This window comes from Saccopteryx leptura, chromosome 3, assembly GCF_036850995.1.
Source record: "Saccopteryx leptura isolate mSacLep1 chromosome 3, mSacLep1_pri_phased_curated, whole genome shotgun sequence".
NCBI classification, from domain to species: Eukaryota; Metazoa; Chordata; class Mammalia; order Chiroptera; family Emballonuridae; genus Saccopteryx; species Saccopteryx leptura.
Genome location: NC_089505.1, coordinates 103447750 through 103466687, shown reverse-complemented (window position 1 = coordinate 103466687; position 18938 = coordinate 103447750). Strand labels below are relative to the sequence as shown.

Genomic DNA, 18938 nt, shown 5'->3' with positions numbered 1-18938 from the left:
CTGCTCCACTGCAGGCTTACTCTGTAACTCTCGTCACCCCTTAAGGCCTTGGCCGTCCCATCCCTGGTGTGGATAGCAGCCCCACCCTACCCCCTGGGCAGCTGACAGAAACTTGCTCTGACAGCAAAGTTAGCAACCTTTCTAGTGCTCATTTTCGCAGCACATATACTAACACTGGAACGATACAGAAATTAGCATGGCTCCTGCGCAAGGATGACACTTAAATCTGTGAAGTGTTCCATTTTTTTTTTCTTTTTCTTTTTTTTTTTTGTTCCATATTTTTTTAAAAAAAGAAAAAAGAAATCTTTCTAAGAGCCAGGGTAATGCAAGGATTGCAGACTGTAGTCAGACAGCCCTGAGCAGTTTTTGCTCTGCCCCCGTGACTTTGAGCAGGTCTCTTAACCATCTGAGCTGCAATTTCCTCCAATGCAAACTGCGGACAGCAGAGTGCGAAGAGCCTATTATAAGCGAAATGAAAGTGCCTGGCACAAGCTGGCATTTGGTGGGTACCAGGTGTCCCCTCTCCAACACAGTCCCTTTTGACAACCCCTGCCTCTCCATGTCTGCACACGCCTCCTGAGAAGTGCTGGCCACAGCAGAGCTAGCTGCTCTCTGGGCCCCATCTGTGTGAGGAGGCCTGGACACTTCCAGGGCCCAAGTGAGAACCCCACACCCTATGCCCCGAGGGAACCCCTGTGAGCACTCCATTCTGCTCCCAGATTCCGCCCCACCCCAGGAATGGCTTTGGGCCCTAGATTTCATTTGCTTTGGGACCAGGAACCAAGGCCACAGAAAAACTTCAAGACCCCTCCCTACAAGTCTGCTTCATTCCACTCAGCCTGTCCTGCTGGGTCTCCCTTCTTGGTATGATTAAAGATCAGAGGGTACCTCACAGACCCCCAAGAGAGTAGATGGGGCAGGGAGGACTCTAAACAACACCCTGCTCCTTTCCCCTCCCTCATCAGAACTGGCTCAGTAACATTATCACCACTCTGAGCACCTCGGGTCTCTCCTCTCCTCCAGCCCAAGGTCCAATCTTCCCCGTTTGTTTTTTTGCAAGTCAATCTTATTTTCTGGGCCTCTTTTTACTCATCTGTTAAATGAGGGTAATAATTCCTTTTCAGAGAGTTGTCACTACAATTCAATGCGAACCCTGCAGGCCCTTCATAAGTATACACATGCATTTGTGTAAACAATATCCTTTGAGCGTCCACTGTGGGAGGGGTTACTGTGATGCCTGCTTCCTCCACCAAGTCTCCCAATATGCGAGGAGGGTGGCCAACGGCATGCTCGCCCTTTCTCATCCTGGTCCTGGCTCCAACCAAGGATGTTTCTATGGCCCCCAACTTCCCACCTCTCAGCAGCCCTGACCCCTGGAAGACAGCAAACCTTGTTCTTTCCTTTCCCCGGCTTCTGAATTGCCTCCTCTGATCTGTCCTTATGGCTGTGACTCCTTGACTCTGTCTGGTATTTCTGTCCAACTCCCCTGTCTCCTGTCAGCTCAACCTGTACTCTGCTCTCCCCCCAATGAAGCCTCTTTCAACTTTGCTCTTCTGTGAACAGCCCCCAGGTTGTCCTGGCCCCCCGGCCTCCTGCTGCTTCCTGTGGGAGCACTTTCCCCTCTGTCTTCCATCTCCCTCCCTCCCATGGCCTGGCTGTCCCCGCCCAGCCTCTCCTGGAAGCCTCCTCCTCACTGTCTCCTGGCCTCCACACCCAGCTCCTCCAGCTCTTCTTGTACAGCTGTTAGAGGGCCCTGTCAACACCCCACTTTGTCATTCCTCAGCGTTGGAAGGTGCCAGCAGACATCCGGGGAACCCTGTGACCCTTTAACAAACCTCCAAACCAGCCGGCCTCCTTCAGACACTCTCACTGACAGAAGTCTCATCACCTCCCCTCAGCCCACTCTCCTTTGGGTGCCCAACCCCTCAGCCCAACCCAGGACACCACCTGTCTCTGACTGTCCTTAGAGCCTTACTAGACTGTCCCTGTCCCTTCAGCACCCTGGCCATCTGTGCTCCCTGATCCTCCAGTGCAGAGTGCTTCCCCACCTGCCACCAGCCGCTGGGGGGCTGGGGCGGGCTCATTGCCTCTGCACTATGGCCAGTCTCTAGGCAACTTAAATGGTCAACAGGCCCCAGATCTGGGTTGAAATTCCCTGGAGGGCCACGTGGTCCTCTGTGGCTTTGAATCAATGACAATCTGGAAGCCTCACTCTCTCCCTTTAGAGGACAGGGATGACAGCAGCAGCCATCTCATAGGACTGTCGTCAGGGGTGTTCCCTTTCTCAGGTCTCTTTTGTTGGTTACAGTGCCCCCCTCCTTTGGAGAAACAGCTCCTTCCCACTTTCCTCCTTGTGCTCCAGCGAGGCCATCTGCCGGGTGGCTCCGGGCGGGGCTCCAGGGCCAAGCTGCCGGGTTTGAACATGGTTCAACTTTTCCCACCTGTGACCTTGAGCAAATCAGTTTACCTCTCTGCTCATTTCTCCGTTGGTAAAATGGGGATGATGCATCCGCCTCATGGGGCCGTGAGGCAAACGGCACATAGTGAGGCCCAGTAACTGTGGGGTGATTTTCTTGGTACCTGTTTATGTCCCTTCTCTGCAAGGCTAACTGAAAATTCTGCTAGGCAGAAGCAGGCCTTTTTTGCTGTGACTGTTTCGCTGTGATTGTTCTCTGTACTGGAACTCACACCCCACCCCAACCCACCTCAGATGGACCACAACATGCAAGAAAGATTTCTGAAAATGGAATTTTTCTGAAGTGGAGGGTGACTCGCCCTGGAGAAACTCCAGGCTGGGAACCACAGCGCCGCGCGGTCCAGGATGAGCTGATGGACACCTGAGCCAGGGCTGAGGGCCAGCGGCTCTGCCGTCCTCAAGGCCAACCTCAGGATGAACACAAAGGGCCCTGAAGGCTCAGAGGGTAAATCTTTGGCTAGTGACACAAGGCTGAGGGTAAGGTCGAGAAAGACTCCACCAGAAGTGACTTTTAAGCTTGGCTTTGGAAGGAAAGGCCATGATTGTATTGAATTTTTTTGTTCTGTTTTGTTTTAGAGAGAGATAGAAAGGGGGGCAGGGAGGAGTGGGAAGCATCAACTTGTAGTAGTTGCTTCTCATATGTGCCTTGACCAGATAAGCCCAGGGTTTCGAACCGGCGACCTCAGCGTTCCAGGTCGACGCTTTAGGCACTGCACCAGCACAGGTCATGTGAAAGACTGATTTTAACAGGTGAAAAGCACAGGGCCAGAAGTGGGAGGGTGCTGGAGAACAGGTCTGCTCTGTGTCACAGGACAGCAGGGCGCGTGGGGCGTGGAGAATGTGGGGCCCTGAGGCCACAGAGAAGTGAGACATGGGGGCAGGACAGTGCCTGGGCCACTGCGAGTCAGTGCAGGGAACCTGGCAGTGTGACTGATGAACATGGCAGGAGCCATGGGCTTGGGATCTATTGGTTTATCCTAAACTGTAGACCCCTGGGCTGTGGTCTGCTCAGCCCAACTCCCAAGCCTACTTCCAAGTTCCTCCCAACAGGGAGTGTGGGAGAGGTTTCAACATTCATTTTCCTTGAAGAGAAGCTTTGGGATGGTGGGGAGGCGGGGCCCAGGGCAGCATATACCCAAGGGACGCTCCGTCCCGCTAACCCGGACACTGGATAAGGACTTAGCCTTAGAACCCCTGTCACAGACAGAGGGGCCCAAGGACACCGAGGCGATACAAGCTGAGGAGGTGAAGGGACCACTGAAGGGAGAATCAAGGACAAGGGCACTGTCTGAAGTTAAAACTCTTTATTGTTCTGTCCAGGGAGCCCCACACATAGGATCCACGGGGCGGGGGGCGGGGGCTGCACAGACCCTTCCCACAACACGGAGAGAAGAGGGAGCCACGGCAGAAGGGAGAGGACAGCTCCCCTGCAGCTCCCTGATGGCTCCAGCGGCCCTGACAGCCCCCACAGTTTGTACCCAAGGGGTACCATCACCAGCGTGAGGCCTACACTAGGGCCAGGGCCAGGTTTTGTTTCCACTGCTCTGATCTACAGGGTGTCATTCTGGACACGTCAGCGTCACTCACATCTCCAGCCTGGCTGGGGGAGCCCAGGCCCCAAATTGCAGGGGGAGATGGGCCCAAGTGCTCGGAGGCCCGGAGGTGGGGCACAAACTACCCCGAGTGTGGCTTCTGGAAAAAATGGGGCCCTCTAGCCCTACGGGACCATTCGAGAGGCCAGTGGTGAGGACCCGTGGCCCGAAGAAGACTTTCTAGTGTAGCCCACCCACCCGGGGACCAGAAGCCTGGCAGGAGGATGGGCTCCAAATCCAGCTCTGGCCCTGTCTGGTGGGTCCAAATGTCCTCCCCTGCCCCACCAGGCACTGAGCTGAGGCAGAGGGAGCCCAGCAGGCAGTGCAGGAGCAGCTCTACAGAGAGAAGCTAAGGCCTTTCCAACATATGAACAAAGAGGGTGCCTCAAGCGCAGGCGTCACAAGCCTGGGAAGGAGGGGACAGGGAGCTTCTGAGAGACCAGTGAGACATAACACGTACCCCCCCATTCTCAGCTCTATTAGACCCCTGGGTCAAAACCAGCAGCGGGCCCACCCCTGCCTTTTGGAGTGAGGAGCAAGAATTTGGAACCAAAAGGAGTGGCAGGTCCAGGGCCACGAGGCAGCCATCACCGCAGGTTAAAGACCAGGCTGACAGTTAAGATGACACCCAGGAGGAGGACGAAGGGCAACCAGGTCTTCACGAAGGCCCCCACGCTGACAGAGGACAGAAGGGGAACATGGTGAGAAGGGCCTGGTGAGTGGGCGTGCCACCCACAGCCCCGTCCATGCACACCCAGAAGGGGCTGCTGCCCCTGCGGAAGCTCCCGGAACCATGCCCTCACCCCCCAACTTGGTCACCCAAGGGACTGGGCTGGGCCTAGTGCCCACTATGGAGGACTACCAACTATGGTTCTGGGTAGGAGCTAGCCCAGCTCCTGGCGGGGATGTGACGTCTCTCTGGGTGGGTTGCAGGAGACGTGTCCACCTTTTCTAGGCCTTCCTGGCTCCATCTACAATCCCCCACTCGGGAAGCGGTCTCCAGTAGGCGGACCAGGAACTTGTCGGGGATGGCAGCCAGGAGCACCATCTGCCCAGAGCGCTCGTGATGGGGCTCCCCGGGAGGGGAGGAGGCAGCACAGTGTTGTGGCTGGAGTCAGGGCTCTGGGCACAGCTCCGGCTCTGCCTCAGACTGTGTGGCACAGTCACAGTCTTCTCAGGGGACCTCTAAAAGCCTTTGGACTGTAGAAGCCTGAGGCTCCCCTTTTCAGAAGCTCTTCATGAGGGCAGCTAGAGGGAAGCATGAGGAGGGGGCCTGGCGGCCCAGCTGCGTGCTGGCTACCAAGCACGCAGGCCACTCAATCTCTCTGAGCTGCCTCTGCTTCTCAGGCCACCACTGAGGCCCACCTGCCTACAACCTGGCCTCAGATGATGGATGCTGAGAAAGGACCCTGTAGGGAAGTCGCCCACTGTCCCTTAAGGGTCCACCTGGTCCCTTGACCCGAGCAGAGGGCTCTGTGCACTCAGAGCCTCCCAGAGGAGCCAGAATCATTGTCCCCACTTCAGCAAGAACAGCTGCAGCTGAGAGGCCAAGGCAGTTACCTAGGACCTCCCAGAGCAAGTGGCACACAGGGGGAGCTGAACTTCAGCACAGCCACTTCCTCCACCAGAAACTCAGCTAGTGGTTCTAAAGCCTTCATGACTTCAACCAGCATCTGCTTTATCCCTGTTGGCTGAAGGAGTCCAGAAATGGCCCTGCTGGGACCCCTGGGAGAACAGCCTTTGGGAAGGCAGTGGTGGGCAGCTCACCTGACATACTTCCCATAGAGCAGGCAGAAGAAGCAGAGTGTCACCATGTTCCAGTTGGTGCTGTTGTTGTAGCGCATCAGGTTCAGGGCCAATGCCACGTGCGAGTGGCAGTTGTCACAGCAGAGATTGTGCTGCAGGTGCAGAAAGGATGAGGTCAGGCTGGGCGGTGGGGGGCCCCCTGGCCTGGTCCCCACCCTCAGCAGTGGCTCACCTACCATGCGGTGCTTGTACTCCTCGGAGGCGTCGTGCACAGCCGTGTCCCATGCATTGGGCCCGCTAGCATATACCCGAGCAGGGTCCAACTTCCAGTACCTGAGGGGAGAGGGGGTTCTGGGCGCTGGCTCAGCTCCAGTGCTCCCCGATGCCCGCTATGCTGGGCCCTGAGCTGGGTGCTGAAGCGGTAGGGGTGAGCCAGGTCCCGGTCCGTGTGACAGGGTGATGTGCCCAGTGCCATGCGGATCCTGGGGAGGACGTGAACTAACTCAGCTGGGCGTGAGAGGCTTCCTGGAGTGACACCAAGTCCAGTCTGAAGGAAGAGGGGTTAGCCAGGCACAGAACAGGAAGTGGGCATTCTAGGCAGAGGAAACAGCCTGAAGAGAGGAAGGGGCACAACACTGTGCAGTGTGTACCAGATATCAAGGGAGGGACAGGGTGATGGGATGTTGGAAGGTGAGGATGGAGATACAGGTAGAGTGATGATGTAGGGGACCCGAATGTCACCCTGAGGAGTTTATCCACCAGACAGCATTACCTTCATCTCTCCACATGGGAGACTAGGGTGAGGGGAGACTAGGAGGAGCGGGACAGCAGCCAGTGAAGCTAAAGCTCATAAACTTCAAATCGGGTGAGACCCCGAAAGGGTGCTGGGAGGTCAGAGCGCCCTCTAGCTGCTGTGAGGGGAATGGCTTGGTACATGAGCCTAGAGTGGCGATTCTCAACCAGTGGACAAGAATTTTTTGTTTTTAAAATTTTTATTTATTGATTTTAGTGAGAGAGGAAGGGGGGTAGGGGGGAGAGAGAGAGAAAGAGGAACATAGATCTGTTCCCGCATGTGCCCTGACCGAGGATCAAACCAGCAATCTCTGTGCTTCAGGACAATGCTCTAACCAACCGAGCTTTCTGGCCAGGGTTGCAGCAAGAATTTTTAAAATATGCAATACCTGACTTTTAGTCAGGGGCAGTGACCTATTTCCCCTTAGAGCAGGGGTCTCAAATTCGCGGCCCGCCGAACAATTTTGTGCAGCCCGCAGACTGATTAGTCCACGAAGTTCAAAATATTTTGGATAAAATTAAGTAAGCCTAGGGGCCTACTTGTATTTTTCATTTCTCTAGCATCCTAGCTAGATATTAGCTTAGTTAACAGCAGTTGTGATGCGAACTACAGTTTCTGGTCGTTTTGTGACAGAGTAAACTGCATGTCCGATTGTGCTTATTGTACTGATTTTTTTTTTGTTTTCAACTGCAGCGAGAAAAGTGTTGCGTAACAGTTGCCTTTTGTAGACCTAGTGCAGCTCGCCAAACGGCTGTGATCTTGCTCTGCGGCCCACATGCTGAGTTGAGTTTGAGACCCCTGCCTTAGACTGTCAATTTAAAAAATGATAACAGCCTGACCTGTGGTGGCACAGTGGATAAAGTATCGACCTGGAAATGCTGAGGTTGCCAGTTTGAAACCCTGGGCTTGCCTGGTCAAGGCACATATGGGAGTTGATGCTTCCAGCTCCTCCCCCCTTCTCTCTCTCTGTCTCTCCTCTCTCTCTCTATCTCTCTCTCTCTCTCTGTCTCTCCCTCTCCTCTCTAAAATGAATAAATAAAAAATAAAAAAAAATTTATAAAAAAAATGATAACAGCTAACACAACAATAGTCATCTGGTATAAATCAATCAAAATTATACCTTTTTTTTGTCATATTGGCAAAAAGTATATTTTTTTGATGTGCCGCAGTTTTTAGTAGTTAGTTTACGTGTGTCATGAGATGAAAAAATCGCTGAAAATCGCTGGCTTAGAGACAGGGGACCAGTGAGAAACCAGCATGGCCTGGGCAGGGGCTGATCAGGGGTTCCTGCCCAGAAACGGGTGCCAGGAACCGGAAACAGCGCCTGGCAGCAGCCAGCCCACTCAGAGGCCCCGGCCCACACCGCCACCTCCAAGAAAGCCAGTGGGCTGCCTCTGCTGTGTGGATACCAACTCCTCCCTGCGCCGCGGCTCTTCCTGGATACAGCCTCTGGCAACAGAGCACTGGCGCTGGTCTGAGCACACAGATGATGGAAGTATTATTACTAGAACCACATTTGAGGTGGGCCCCCCAAAGAGAGAAAAAACTAAGTCCAAACCTCCAAGCAAACTAGCAATAGCTCTCGATGGGCTTAAACTGTTTTTATTCTCTCCAACCAGAACTTTCCAAAGAAGTTTCAAACAATGCCTCCTTACACCGTAAATGGTGTGTTCACTCCTTGAGGGACAGGAGAAAGGGTCTCGGTGTTGGAGTGAGACAGATCTGGGTGTGAGTCCTAGCCCTGCCACTTCCGGGTATTTTGACCAAGTCTCTCCCCTCTCCTCACCCTTCCAGTGAGCCAAGAACATGAGCTCACAGAGCTGAGGCAAGGCCTAGCTGGCCTGCTGATAAAGGACCCGGCCAGGAGGGGCCTGGCCCTAGGGCCAATACATGGGTGGTCATCACTTACTTGGCAGGCTTCCCAAAGGCCATGTTGTCTTCCTGTGGAGGGACAAGAGCAGAGGTCAGTGAGGAACCCACATCCAGCCTGGAACAGACAGTGACTTAGGAGGAGGTATGACAGGTGGGCAGGGTGGGGCCGGGCCCTGCTTCGGGGCTGGCACTGCATGTGACATGTGACGTGCCAGCAGCAGCCTGCTGGGGGAGAAGGCAGCAAGGCGGGAGTGCAGAGAGCACTGTATGCCGAGACCAAGGACGCGGGGCACCAGCCAAAGCGGCCCCTTGGTATGGCTCCCAGTTCATTCTCTCACTCTCTCTGGGCCTCCCTTTCTCCAGGTTCTCTCTGATTTTTGGTCAGAGACAGTTTCCTTTGTGGTATGAATGAGGACACCCTCTGACCTCCCGACCCGACAGCAGTGCCCACACGGAGAGCCCCTCCTCGCATCTGCAGTCTGACTGCACTCAGAGCAGGACTGGGAAGGGGGTTTGGGGCTCCGAAGGCCTTCCATAAGGGAGGCATTTCATCAAGTCCTGGACCTGCCACATTAGATGTGTGGTACAGGAGATATGCAGGGACAGGTTCTGCTGACAGCTGATCAAAGACGAATTACCATAAAAGTAGATGGCAGTGAAAGCAATGGATATCAAAGACCTTTATTGTGCTAAGATGATCATGACAACTATTAATATAAACAGGTTGGTGCCACCACACCCTTCAATTTCAGCCTTTGATGAAGCTGCAACCTTGGAATAGGCAGGATGCTGCCTGTGCGTCTGACACAAGCCCACCGCATGCCTCTTAGGCACATCATACCCAAAACACCTGAAACCCAGCTGATTCATTCAGAAAACCCATCCCCCTCTTCTCCATGGCCACACCCAGGGAACCATGTCAGCCTCCCATGTCCCGACCTTGTGACTCCCACCTTCTGAAGGTCCAGAGATGTGGTTCCTGGACGATCTGACTCTCCACTCTTGCCTCTAACCCCTACCCATGTCTCGGTACCCAAGGGATGGGCAAAGGGCTGGGTCAGTTACTTTAAGAATCCTTCTGGCCACACTGCCCTCCTGGCCTGTCCTAGAGGCAAGAGAAGGGGTAAAGGGGTCAAACACTGGTGAGGAGCAGAGGGCTGCGTGCTATCTGCATTCCCTTGGGTCTTGGGGAGACAGGAAGCTGCCTGTGAGCAAGACAGGCCAACCTTCCACTTAAGCCTTAGAACCCTCGGGCGGGGGCATTAGAGGGCTCACCGAGACAAAGTAAGGGCCAGCAAAGTCCCGGATGACTCCTGTGGATGTGCAGATGCCCATGTGGCCAATGATGGGGAAAAACCACCTGCAAGGAAGAAAGAACAGGGAAGGAGCTGAGCTTAGGGGGTCACTCGGCCAGTCAGACAGACGTTAGGGACACTCTCTCCAGTGGGAGAGCCTCTGCCTGTGACATTGTGTGATGGGTGCCAGCAGGGCAAGTACAAACAGAGAGCACAGTGGGGTCCCACCCACCCCCACAGAATGGCTATAATTAAAGGGACAATAACATCGAGTGGGTGAGGATGAGGAGCAACCGAAACCTGCATTCACCGCTGGTGGGAGTCTACACTGTTCTAGCACTTTGGAAAAACTGGCAATATACTCTAGGCTTCCGAAATTCCACTTCAGAGCGTACACCCAACAGAAATGGACAGTCATGCCCGCAGAAGCCCAGTGCAAGAATAGTCACAGCACCTTTACGTAAAATAGCCAGAAACATTTGTCAAAACTTACTGAACTTCACACTTAAAATACATGTACTTCATTATTCGTCAATTATATCTCAATAAAGTTAATTTAAAAAATAATAAAAGAACCCAAGTATTTAACAAGAGTAAAATGAATAAGTAAATTGGGCTACAGCCATGTAATGAAATAGTCGGTAACAATGAAAAAGAACACATTTCTGTTACACACAACACAGATTCTCATAGATAGAAGGCGGAGTGGAAGAAACCTTACTCAAGGTGCATAAATATTGTTTGTATGAAATTCAAGGAAAGGAAAAGGTAATCTGTATTACTAGAAGGAAAAAGAGGGGTGATCTCTGTGGCCGAACCACCTGGGATAAAGAAGCCCTTTAGGTATTGCACATGTTCTCATCTTGACCTGGGTGACATAAGTATACATATGTGAAAACTCACTAAGCCCTATACTTAAGATTTATACATTTACTGGTATATGTTGTATGTTAATAAAAAGTTTTTCTAAAAAGGTAGGGGAGCCATTTAAACCAATCTGTGGGTAGGGGGTTGGGATAATTCAAAGAAGGCTTCCCTGAGGAAATGAAAAAACAGTATGTGCAAGGGTAGAGCTTAGGACAAAAGCATGGTGTACTCTAGGAACTAAAAGTTCAAATTCTGCCTGACCAGGCAGTGGCACAGTGGATAGAGCATCGGACTGAGATACAGAGGAGCCAGGTTTGAAACCCTGAGGTCGCCGGTTTGAGCGTGGGCTCATCTGATTTGAGCACAGGCTCACCAGTATCAGCGCAGGGTCGCTGGCATGAGCAAGGGGTCATTTGCTCTGCTATAGCCCCCCGGTCAAGGCACATATGAGAAAGCAATCAGTGAACAACTAAGGGGCCACAACGAAGAATTGATGTTTCTCATCTCTCTCCCTTCCTGTCTCTGTCAGTCTCTCTCTCTCTCTCTCTCTCTCGCACACACACACACACACACACACACACACACACACACACACTACAGTTCAAATTCTTAAAAGCCGTGGGCATTAAAAAAGAAAACTAATCTCAGATGGATCTCAATATGCAAAACACATAGGAACCCCAGATCTGTATGTAGTCTGAGAACCATGACTCTGAAGGTCTAGGTGCTGGAGAGGTTGATCCATTTTATGAAGGGCTCACAGGGCCAGTGGTAGCAAAGTGCTTCATGTGTCTGGAGAATGGCCGGGATCAGGAATGGGGTGAAGCTGAGAGGCCAGTTCAGAGGTTATTCTGGGATACTGGCAAGAGATAATGAGAAGCCAATGACTTCAAAGATCTTTAAGAGAAAAAGTAGACAGTTTTATAACTATAGGATACAGGTCTTCCAGGTCTACAGCCTGAGCACCTGACAGGATGGGGCCAGAGTGGTTTTCTGAGAACATAATTCAGTTTCCATTATTCCTTCGCTTACCACCCATTAATGGCTTCCCATTATACTTCAAACTTCTTTCAAAAGTTTGGCCCTGTGTATCCCTTGATGTCTCCTCATGCTCTCTCTATCTACACTGCCTGCCTCTGGTTCCTCAAATATACCAAATCTTCCCACCTCAATGCTGGCCTCTGCCCAGAACTTCCCCCAGAGCTTCGGAGCGCCAACATTTCTTCCCATTCAGACCTCAGCTCGACTGTAACTTTGGAGATCTTGCCTGACCATGCCTTCTAGAGTGGCAACACACAACCTCAGGCACCCCAGATCCTCTTGCTGTTTTGATTTCTTTATAGTATCTACAACTTTCTGAAATGATCTTGTTTACTTACCTGGTTTCTGTCTCTTCCCATTAGTACATAAGTTGCAAGAGAGCAGGATTTTCTCTTACTTATTAGAGTAACCCCCAAGGCAATGCCTGGCATGCAGTATTGACTAAATTATGGATGAATGAATGAATGAATGAATGAACAAATGTCCCGCATTTAAGAATACAGTCAGGCTCTGACGTCAGACCTGGGTTGAGTCCTGACTTTGGTTTGGGTGAGTTACTCATTCCCATCTGTCAGTGAGGTGGATAGTAATGATAATTACCTCAGTGGGGGCTACTGTGAGAATTAAATAGGATATGCTTGCAAAGTGCTTAGCACACTTCCTTGCAGTTGGTAGTTGCTCAGTGTTATTACGTTATGTTCAATAAATACTTGCTATCTGATTGGCTGGACTGGCATAGATTAGGTTGCTGAAGACCCATAGTGGCCACAGGATGGACATTCAGAATGACAGAAAAGTAGTTTCTCTGGCTTCTCAGACCCCAACCACAGGACCCTTCCCACCTCCAGTTCCTTTCATCGAGTTGGGGAGAAGGTCCTGGACCTGTACCCCACATACTAGAGCTGTGCTGGCATCTGCTGATGGAAATTGAGAGAGTAAAGGCTGGAGACAACAGCAGAGCCCTGTGCGCAGGGAAGCTCCAAAGAAGAAGCTTTCCAAGTACATATTTGTCAGACTGGAAGCTTCACGAAGGCAAGCTCCACAGCTGCTTTCTATGCAGACCTAGTACATAACAGGTCCTTAACAACCATTTGTTGAATGAATGAATGAACGAATGAATGAATGAGTGAATGAATTACTGACCCTGGAGCTTCTATCTGGGAAGGTAGAATATCTCAGTGAAAAAAGCCCCATGCTGACTTCTAAGCCTTTATTTCCTCATCTATAAAATGGGCCCTGGCCGGATAGTTCAGTTGGTTAGAGCATCTTCCTGATAAGTCAAGGTTGCAAGTTCGATCCCTGGTCAGGGCACATACAAGAATCAACCAATGAATGTATAATTAAGTGGAACAACAAATCGATGTTTCTCTCTCTCAAATTAGTATTAAAAAAAAGGAGGATGACAGTATCTATTTTCATTAGGCTGAAGTAAATACTGAATGAGAGTAAATATAACATGTTTGGCTTAAAACAGAGTAAGTATCCATCCAATCTTAGCTATTTTTATTAGTAATAGTAGTTATTATCTGGTTTTTCGTGAAGAGCTATTAACACCTCTGAGGGGGTGGACAGATCTTTGGATTCAGCTGCCTCCTCTCTGATCTCCCCATCAAAGACAGGTGACAGTTCCTGTGCCACATCTACTCCTAGTTCTGTGCTCTAGGTCAGCTGTCATCACTATGTAGGAGGGTAGTTCCTGTGTCTCCCTCCTGCTGGAGGGTAAGTTTTTTGATGGGAACATAAGCCCTTTGATGGGGCACTCTGGTTTATTCATCATGGTTTTATGAACGCTGTACATAGAAATGGGGTGTAGGCCCTGGCCGGTTGGCTCAGTGATAGAGCATCGGCCTGGCATGCAGGAGTCCCGGGTTCGATTCCCAGCCAGGGCACACAGGAGAAGCGCCCATCTGCTTCTCCACCCCTCCCCCTCCTTCCTCTCTGTCTCTCTTTTCCCCTCCCGCAGCCAAGGCTCCATTGGAGCAAAGTTGGCCCGGGTGCTGAGGATGGCTCTATGGCCTCTGCCTCAGGTGCTAGAATGACTCTGACTCTGGTTGCAACAGAGCAATGCCCCAGATGGGCAGAGCATCACCCCCTGGTGGGCGTGCCGGGTGGATCCCGGTCGGGCGCATGCGGGAGTCTGTCTGCCTGCCTCCCCATTTCCAACTTCATAAAAATACACACACACACACAAAAAAAAAACTTAAAAAAAAAGAAAAAAAAGAAATGGGGTGTAAACTGCTTCTGGCCCAGATGACTGGGGACTATGGTGCCTCCACTTCATGTTGCTACCAGCTCTCTGAAGAGCAGAGAACTTTAGCCTGACCAGGTGGTGGCTCAGTGGATAGAGCATCAGCCTGGGATGCTGATGACCCAGGTTCAAACCCCAAGGTTGCCAACTTGAGTGCAAACTCACTAGCTTGAACGTGGGATCATAGACATGACCTCATGGTCGCTGGCTTGAGACCAAAGATCACTGGGTTAAGGCCAAGGTCTCTGACTTGAGCAAGGGCTCATTTGCTCTCCTGGAGTCCCCTGGGTCAAAGCACATGAGAAAACAATCAATGAACAACTAAGATGCCGCAATGAAGAACTGATGCTTCCTATCTCTCTCTCTTTCAGCCTATCATTCCCTGTCTGTCTCTCTCAAAAATAAACAAACAAACAAACAAATAAATAAATAAAGAGCAGAGAACTCCACAAATGTGTTTTTGAGAACAGAGAAAAACCAAAGAGATCTTAGGATAACAAGACAGGTTTTTAGCAAAATCAATCCATTCATTGACTATCCCTCCCAGTTATCCATTCTTCCATTAACATTTTATTTTCTTCATAACACTAACACTAAGAGAAGATCTCTTATTCATTTACTTGTTTACTATCTCCTTCCAACACAATTTATTTTATTTATTTATTTATTATTTTTAAGTGAAAGAGAGATAGTGAGACAGACTCCCGGATCGGCCCCCACCAGGATTCACCTGGCAACTCCTATCTTCAGCAGAGGCTGGAACAACTGAACTATTTTTAGCACTTGAGGCTGACCACTAGGACCACTAGGTCCAGCCATCCTCAGTGCCTGGGGCCAATGCTTGAACCAATGGAACTACTGACTGCAGGAGAAGAGGGAGAGAAGGGGGAGAGGGAGAAAAGAGAAGCAGATGGTTGTTTCTCTTGTGTGCCCTGACAGGGAATCGAACTGGGACTTCCATACACAGGGCCCATGCTCTATCTACTGAGCCAACTGGCCAGGGCCAGCACCACGATTTAAACTCTATGACAGCAAGAACCATATTTGCTTTGTTCACTACTGTATATTCTTATCACCTAGAACTATTCTAGGCACATAGGGGTCACTTAGCAAAGGTGTTAAAAGAATATTAAACTAATTAATGAACATACTTTCTTAACCTTTTTTTTTTTTTTTTTTGTATTTTTCTGAAGCTGGAATCGGGGAGAGACAGTCAGACAGACTCCTGCATGCGCCTGACCGGGATCCACCCAGCACGTCCACCAGGGGGCGACGCTCTGCCCACCAGGGGGCGATGCTCTGCCCCTCTGGGGCGTCGCTCTGTTGTGACCAGAGCCACTTCAGCGCCTGGGGCAGAGGCCAAGGAGCCATCCCCAGCGCCCGGGCCATCTTTGCTCCAATGGAGTCTCGGCTGCGGGAGGGGAAGAGAGGGACAGAGAGGAAGGAGAGGGGGAGGGGTGGAGAAGCAGATGGGCGCTTCTCCTGTGTGCCCTGGCCGGGAATCGAACCCCGGACTTCTGCACGCCAGGCCGACACTGAGTCAACCAGCCAGGGCAACCTTTTATTTTTTAAAGGACTCAGACTTGGATGTTTTTTTGTTTTTTTTTTTTGTATTTTTCTGAAGTTGGAAATGGGGAGGCAGTCAGACAGACTCCCGCCCGCATACGCCCGACCGGGATCCACCCAGCATGCCCACAGGGGGCGATGCTTTGCCCATCTGGGGTGTTGCTCTATTGCAACCAGAGCCATTCTAGCACCTGAGGCAGAGGCCTTGGAGCCATCCTCAGCGCCTGGGCCAACTTTTTGCTCCAATGGAGGCTTGGCTGCAGGAGGGGAAGAGAGAGACAGAGAGGAAGGAGAGGGGGAGGGGTGGAGAAGCAGATGGGCGCTTCTCCTGTGTGCCCTGGCTGGGAATCAAATCCGGGACTCCTGCACGCCAGGCCGACGCTCTACCACTGAGCCAACCGGCCAGGGCCGACTTGGATGTTCTTAAACAAACACACAAGCATTTGAAAATGAAAAACAACTGAAGTATTTTTACAGAAGACAAAAATTAAGGTCATTTTAGGATTAGCAACATAAAAGGCCCAAAATGCCTCCATCTCCACACCAGCTGGCTGTTCTTTTTTTTTTTTTTTTTTTTTTTTTTACAGAGACAGAGAGAGAGTCAGAGAGAGGGATAGATAGGGACAGAGAGACAGGAACGAAGAGAGATGAGAAGCATCAATCATCAGTGTTTCATTGCAACACCTTAGTTGTTCATTGCTTGCTTTCTCGTATGTGCCTTGACCATGGGCCTTCAGTAGTCTGAGTAACCCCTTGGGTCCAAGCTGGTGAGCTTTGCTCAAACCAGATGAGCCCGCGCTCAAGCTGGCGACCTCGGGGTCTCGAACCTGGGTCCTCCGCATCCCAGTCCGACACTCTAACCACTGAGCCACTGCCTGGTCAGGCCCAGTTGGCTGTTCTTGATAGAAGAAACAAATCCATCTCATCAGAAGAAAGAGCATATAGGTTGTAGTCAAAAGGAAGTAACTTATGGAGTCAGAAGACTGAGTTTGGAATGCCTTTGCTTAGTGGTGTGTGAACCTGATCAAGACATTTATTGCTACAAGGTCAGCTTCATCATCTGAGAAAGTAATTCCTACTTTAGAAAGTGGCTCTGAAATTCAGAGAAAAAGGGTTGAAAGAGCCCAGCCAACTGCCCAGCACTGTGAGCAGTGGTTATTATAGGCTGTCAAGGTTGAAGCAGAAGGGCAAATCAGCTCACTCCAACCAGGAGCTCCTCGCTAAAAAGTGTCAGCACTAACGCAGCACCTGTTTTCTCTCCTGACAGGCTAATGCCACAAAAAGAACCTTTGTCTGGGAAGCAAACACCCTAAGACTTAAACACGCTTTGCAGCTGAGAAGCTGTGTAACCTTCCGTCTCATTTCTAAGACAAAGGGTTGGCCCCCCAGATGGCTGGGGGCCCAACAATGTTGACATCCCAGGAGCCTGCATGGTCCCAACCCAAATCCTCCAGACCCAGCAGGATATCTTGCGTATAGGAAGCGATCTGCTAGCATTTGCGCAATGAATGAATAAACCAGTGAATGAATGAAGATGTCTTCTCAGACCGTGTTAGGGGCCCCTCTTCTGTACGAGCTTCGCAGCTACAGAACCTTTCCCGCCGGTCTACAATTATCTTTCTCCCTGACTAGACCCGTGCAATGAGGGCGGGGAGCGTGTCCAATCGTCGACAGAAACTGGCACTGCACCCGGCAAGGCCTGCGGGTTGGACCCGAGGGAAGGGCTTGCTGTGTATTGGAGCCGGAGGCTGGTCCGGGGCGGCCTGGGGACGCGGGACGGGCCCAGGCTCTCCCTTTCTCGGGCGGAAAACGGAAGAAACTCACGTGAGCACTGGGATGGGTGTCCACACGACGCAGTAAGGGAAGCGACTCCGCTCCACGTCCATGGCGCCGCCGCCCGAATCGGTAAAGTGCTTCTTGTCCGTCTCGGCCGCCGTCTGCACCTCCACTTCCGCCATTCCGGGCGGGGGTGGTGGCGGCGGCAACAGAAGTGGCGAAATCCCTTCCGCTTCCGCCATGCTGCGCGCGACCCGCTCCGGCCCACCCGTGCTCCGGCGCCGCTTTCCCCGAGACGTCACTTCCGGGAGGTGGGGTCCTCTAGTTTGGTCTTCCCCCCGGGAATTGCAGTCGCGTGCCTCTGGGCCCGGGGTGTCTGTCACATACCCCTACCCCCGCCGCCCTCGGCGCCCGCCAGCCCTGAGGGTTTGCGCCCACATTGCGCTGCCGAGGAGCAGATGCCCTCAGGCAGCGCGCAGTCTAGCGGTAGAACGACTAAGAACTCGATAAATCAGTAAGCTGAGGGCTCGCTCCTGAAAGATGTGATACAGTTCCTATTTATTGAGCACGTTTTAGGTGCCAAGCATTTGACATATAGTATATTATTTCTAATCCCCATAAATTGGTTAGACATAAGAATTTAGAGATTTCCCCTAGGTTACAAGTGAGCAGCAATTGTACAAGGGGTGAGGTGAGAGGCCACGACTCAAACCCAAGTCTGTCTCCCTTTTCCTTTTTCATTCTGTGATCTCTCACGAGGCAGTGGTAGCATAAAGGACAGGAAAAAAATATTGTGTGTGGTGTGTGTTGAAGTAGGGAGGCTTGCCTGAAGATACATATTTGCGCCAGTCTTGATGTTGCCGGATGGCACGGGGGTGGGGTAGGCGTGGGGGTGGAGGGATATGTGCAGCCATGCAAAGAAAGGCCTGGCAGAGCACAGCGTGCAGGGGTGTGAATATCACCTTGGCTGGAGTAAATCACAAGCGTTAGATGCGATCCCATCCGTTCATTGTATAAATGGGAAAACTGAGGCTCAGGGAAGTTAAGTACTGTAATTATCTGAAATCACACACAATCATATAAAGAAGCCTGGCTCAAATCTTGGATTCTTTAGGCTTTTTAAAGGATGCCAAGATAGACAAAGAAAATAGAATCTGCTGGGGTGGAAAAGGGAAATGCGCGAACAAGAAGGAAAACAGCAGTTAAAATCCAGACCATGTGATCTAGGAGATGTGAGCAAGTCTGCTCAGGAAGGTGGTGGTTCTCTCTTTTTGGGAAGGTCTTTCTTCCATTGAATTAACCTCCCTCAACGCTGATCTATAGAAAGTCTGTCGCCCTGTTTTCTTTTTCTTTCTTTCTTTCTTTTTTTTTTTTTTAACAATATTTTAATGCACGTTGAGGGGGTATGCCTGTCTCTGTTACAGAACTCAAAGGTCCTTGATTTGAGTAGCTGGCATAGTTCCTAGTGCAGAGCAGATGCCCACTAGATGTTTTTCTGACTTGTTGAATGATTAAATGGATGTATTTTAAAGGCCTGATAGAAATCACAGCTGAAAATAATTCTAACCTAGTCAAAATTCTTTGAGTTTGTTTGTGTATCCTGTGACCCTGTGTGCAGTGTGTGACCCTTGAAGGGTAGCAACCAGCATCTAGCACAAAGTTCAGA

General features: G+C 51.1%; 2 protein-coding genes and 1 non-coding gene across 3 annotated transcripts in view; 2 read left to right on the top strand and 1 right to left on the bottom strand.

The window, feature by feature from the left end:
• Positions 1-18938, top strand: part of KDF1 (keratinocyte differentiation factor 1) — a 339326-nt gene that overhangs the window by 24509 nt on the left and 295879 nt on the right. The window lies entirely within an intron of this gene.
• LOC136401935 (U6 spliceosomal RNA) lies at positions 145-248 on the top strand. The gene has a single exon (XR_010750858.1). It is a non-coding gene; the product is annotated as a U6 spliceosomal RNA (small nuclear RNA).
• On the bottom strand, positions 3766-17537 carry TMEM222 (transmembrane protein 222). Its single transcript, XM_066375533.1, has 6 exons — positions 17321-17537; positions 9755-9839; positions 8517-8548; positions 6051-6147; positions 5836-5966; positions 3766-4743 (listed from the first exon to the last, which is right to left on the bottom strand). The coding sequence occupies exons 1-6, from the start codon at positions 17512-17514 to the stop codon at positions 4656-4658; spliced, it is 627 nt and encodes a 208-aa protein (XP_066231630.1). The 5' UTR covers positions 17515-17537; the 3' UTR covers positions 3766-4655.

Bases quoted from the DNA above. Each gene is read 5' to 3' on its own strand.
- TMEM222 (XM_066375533.1), bottom strand. From the start codon at position 17,514: ATGGCGGAAGCGGAAGGGATTTCGCCACTTCTGTTGCCGCCGCCACCA. The intron at 9,840-17,320 runs GTGAGTTTCTTC...TCTTCCTTGCAG, and splicing joins ACACCCATCCCAGTGCTCAC to GTGGTTTTTCCCCATCATTG. The intron at 4,744-5,835 runs GTGAGCTGCCCA...GTCCTCTGTCAG, and splicing joins CTCTATGGGAAGTATGTCAG to CGTGGGGGCCTTCGTGAAGA.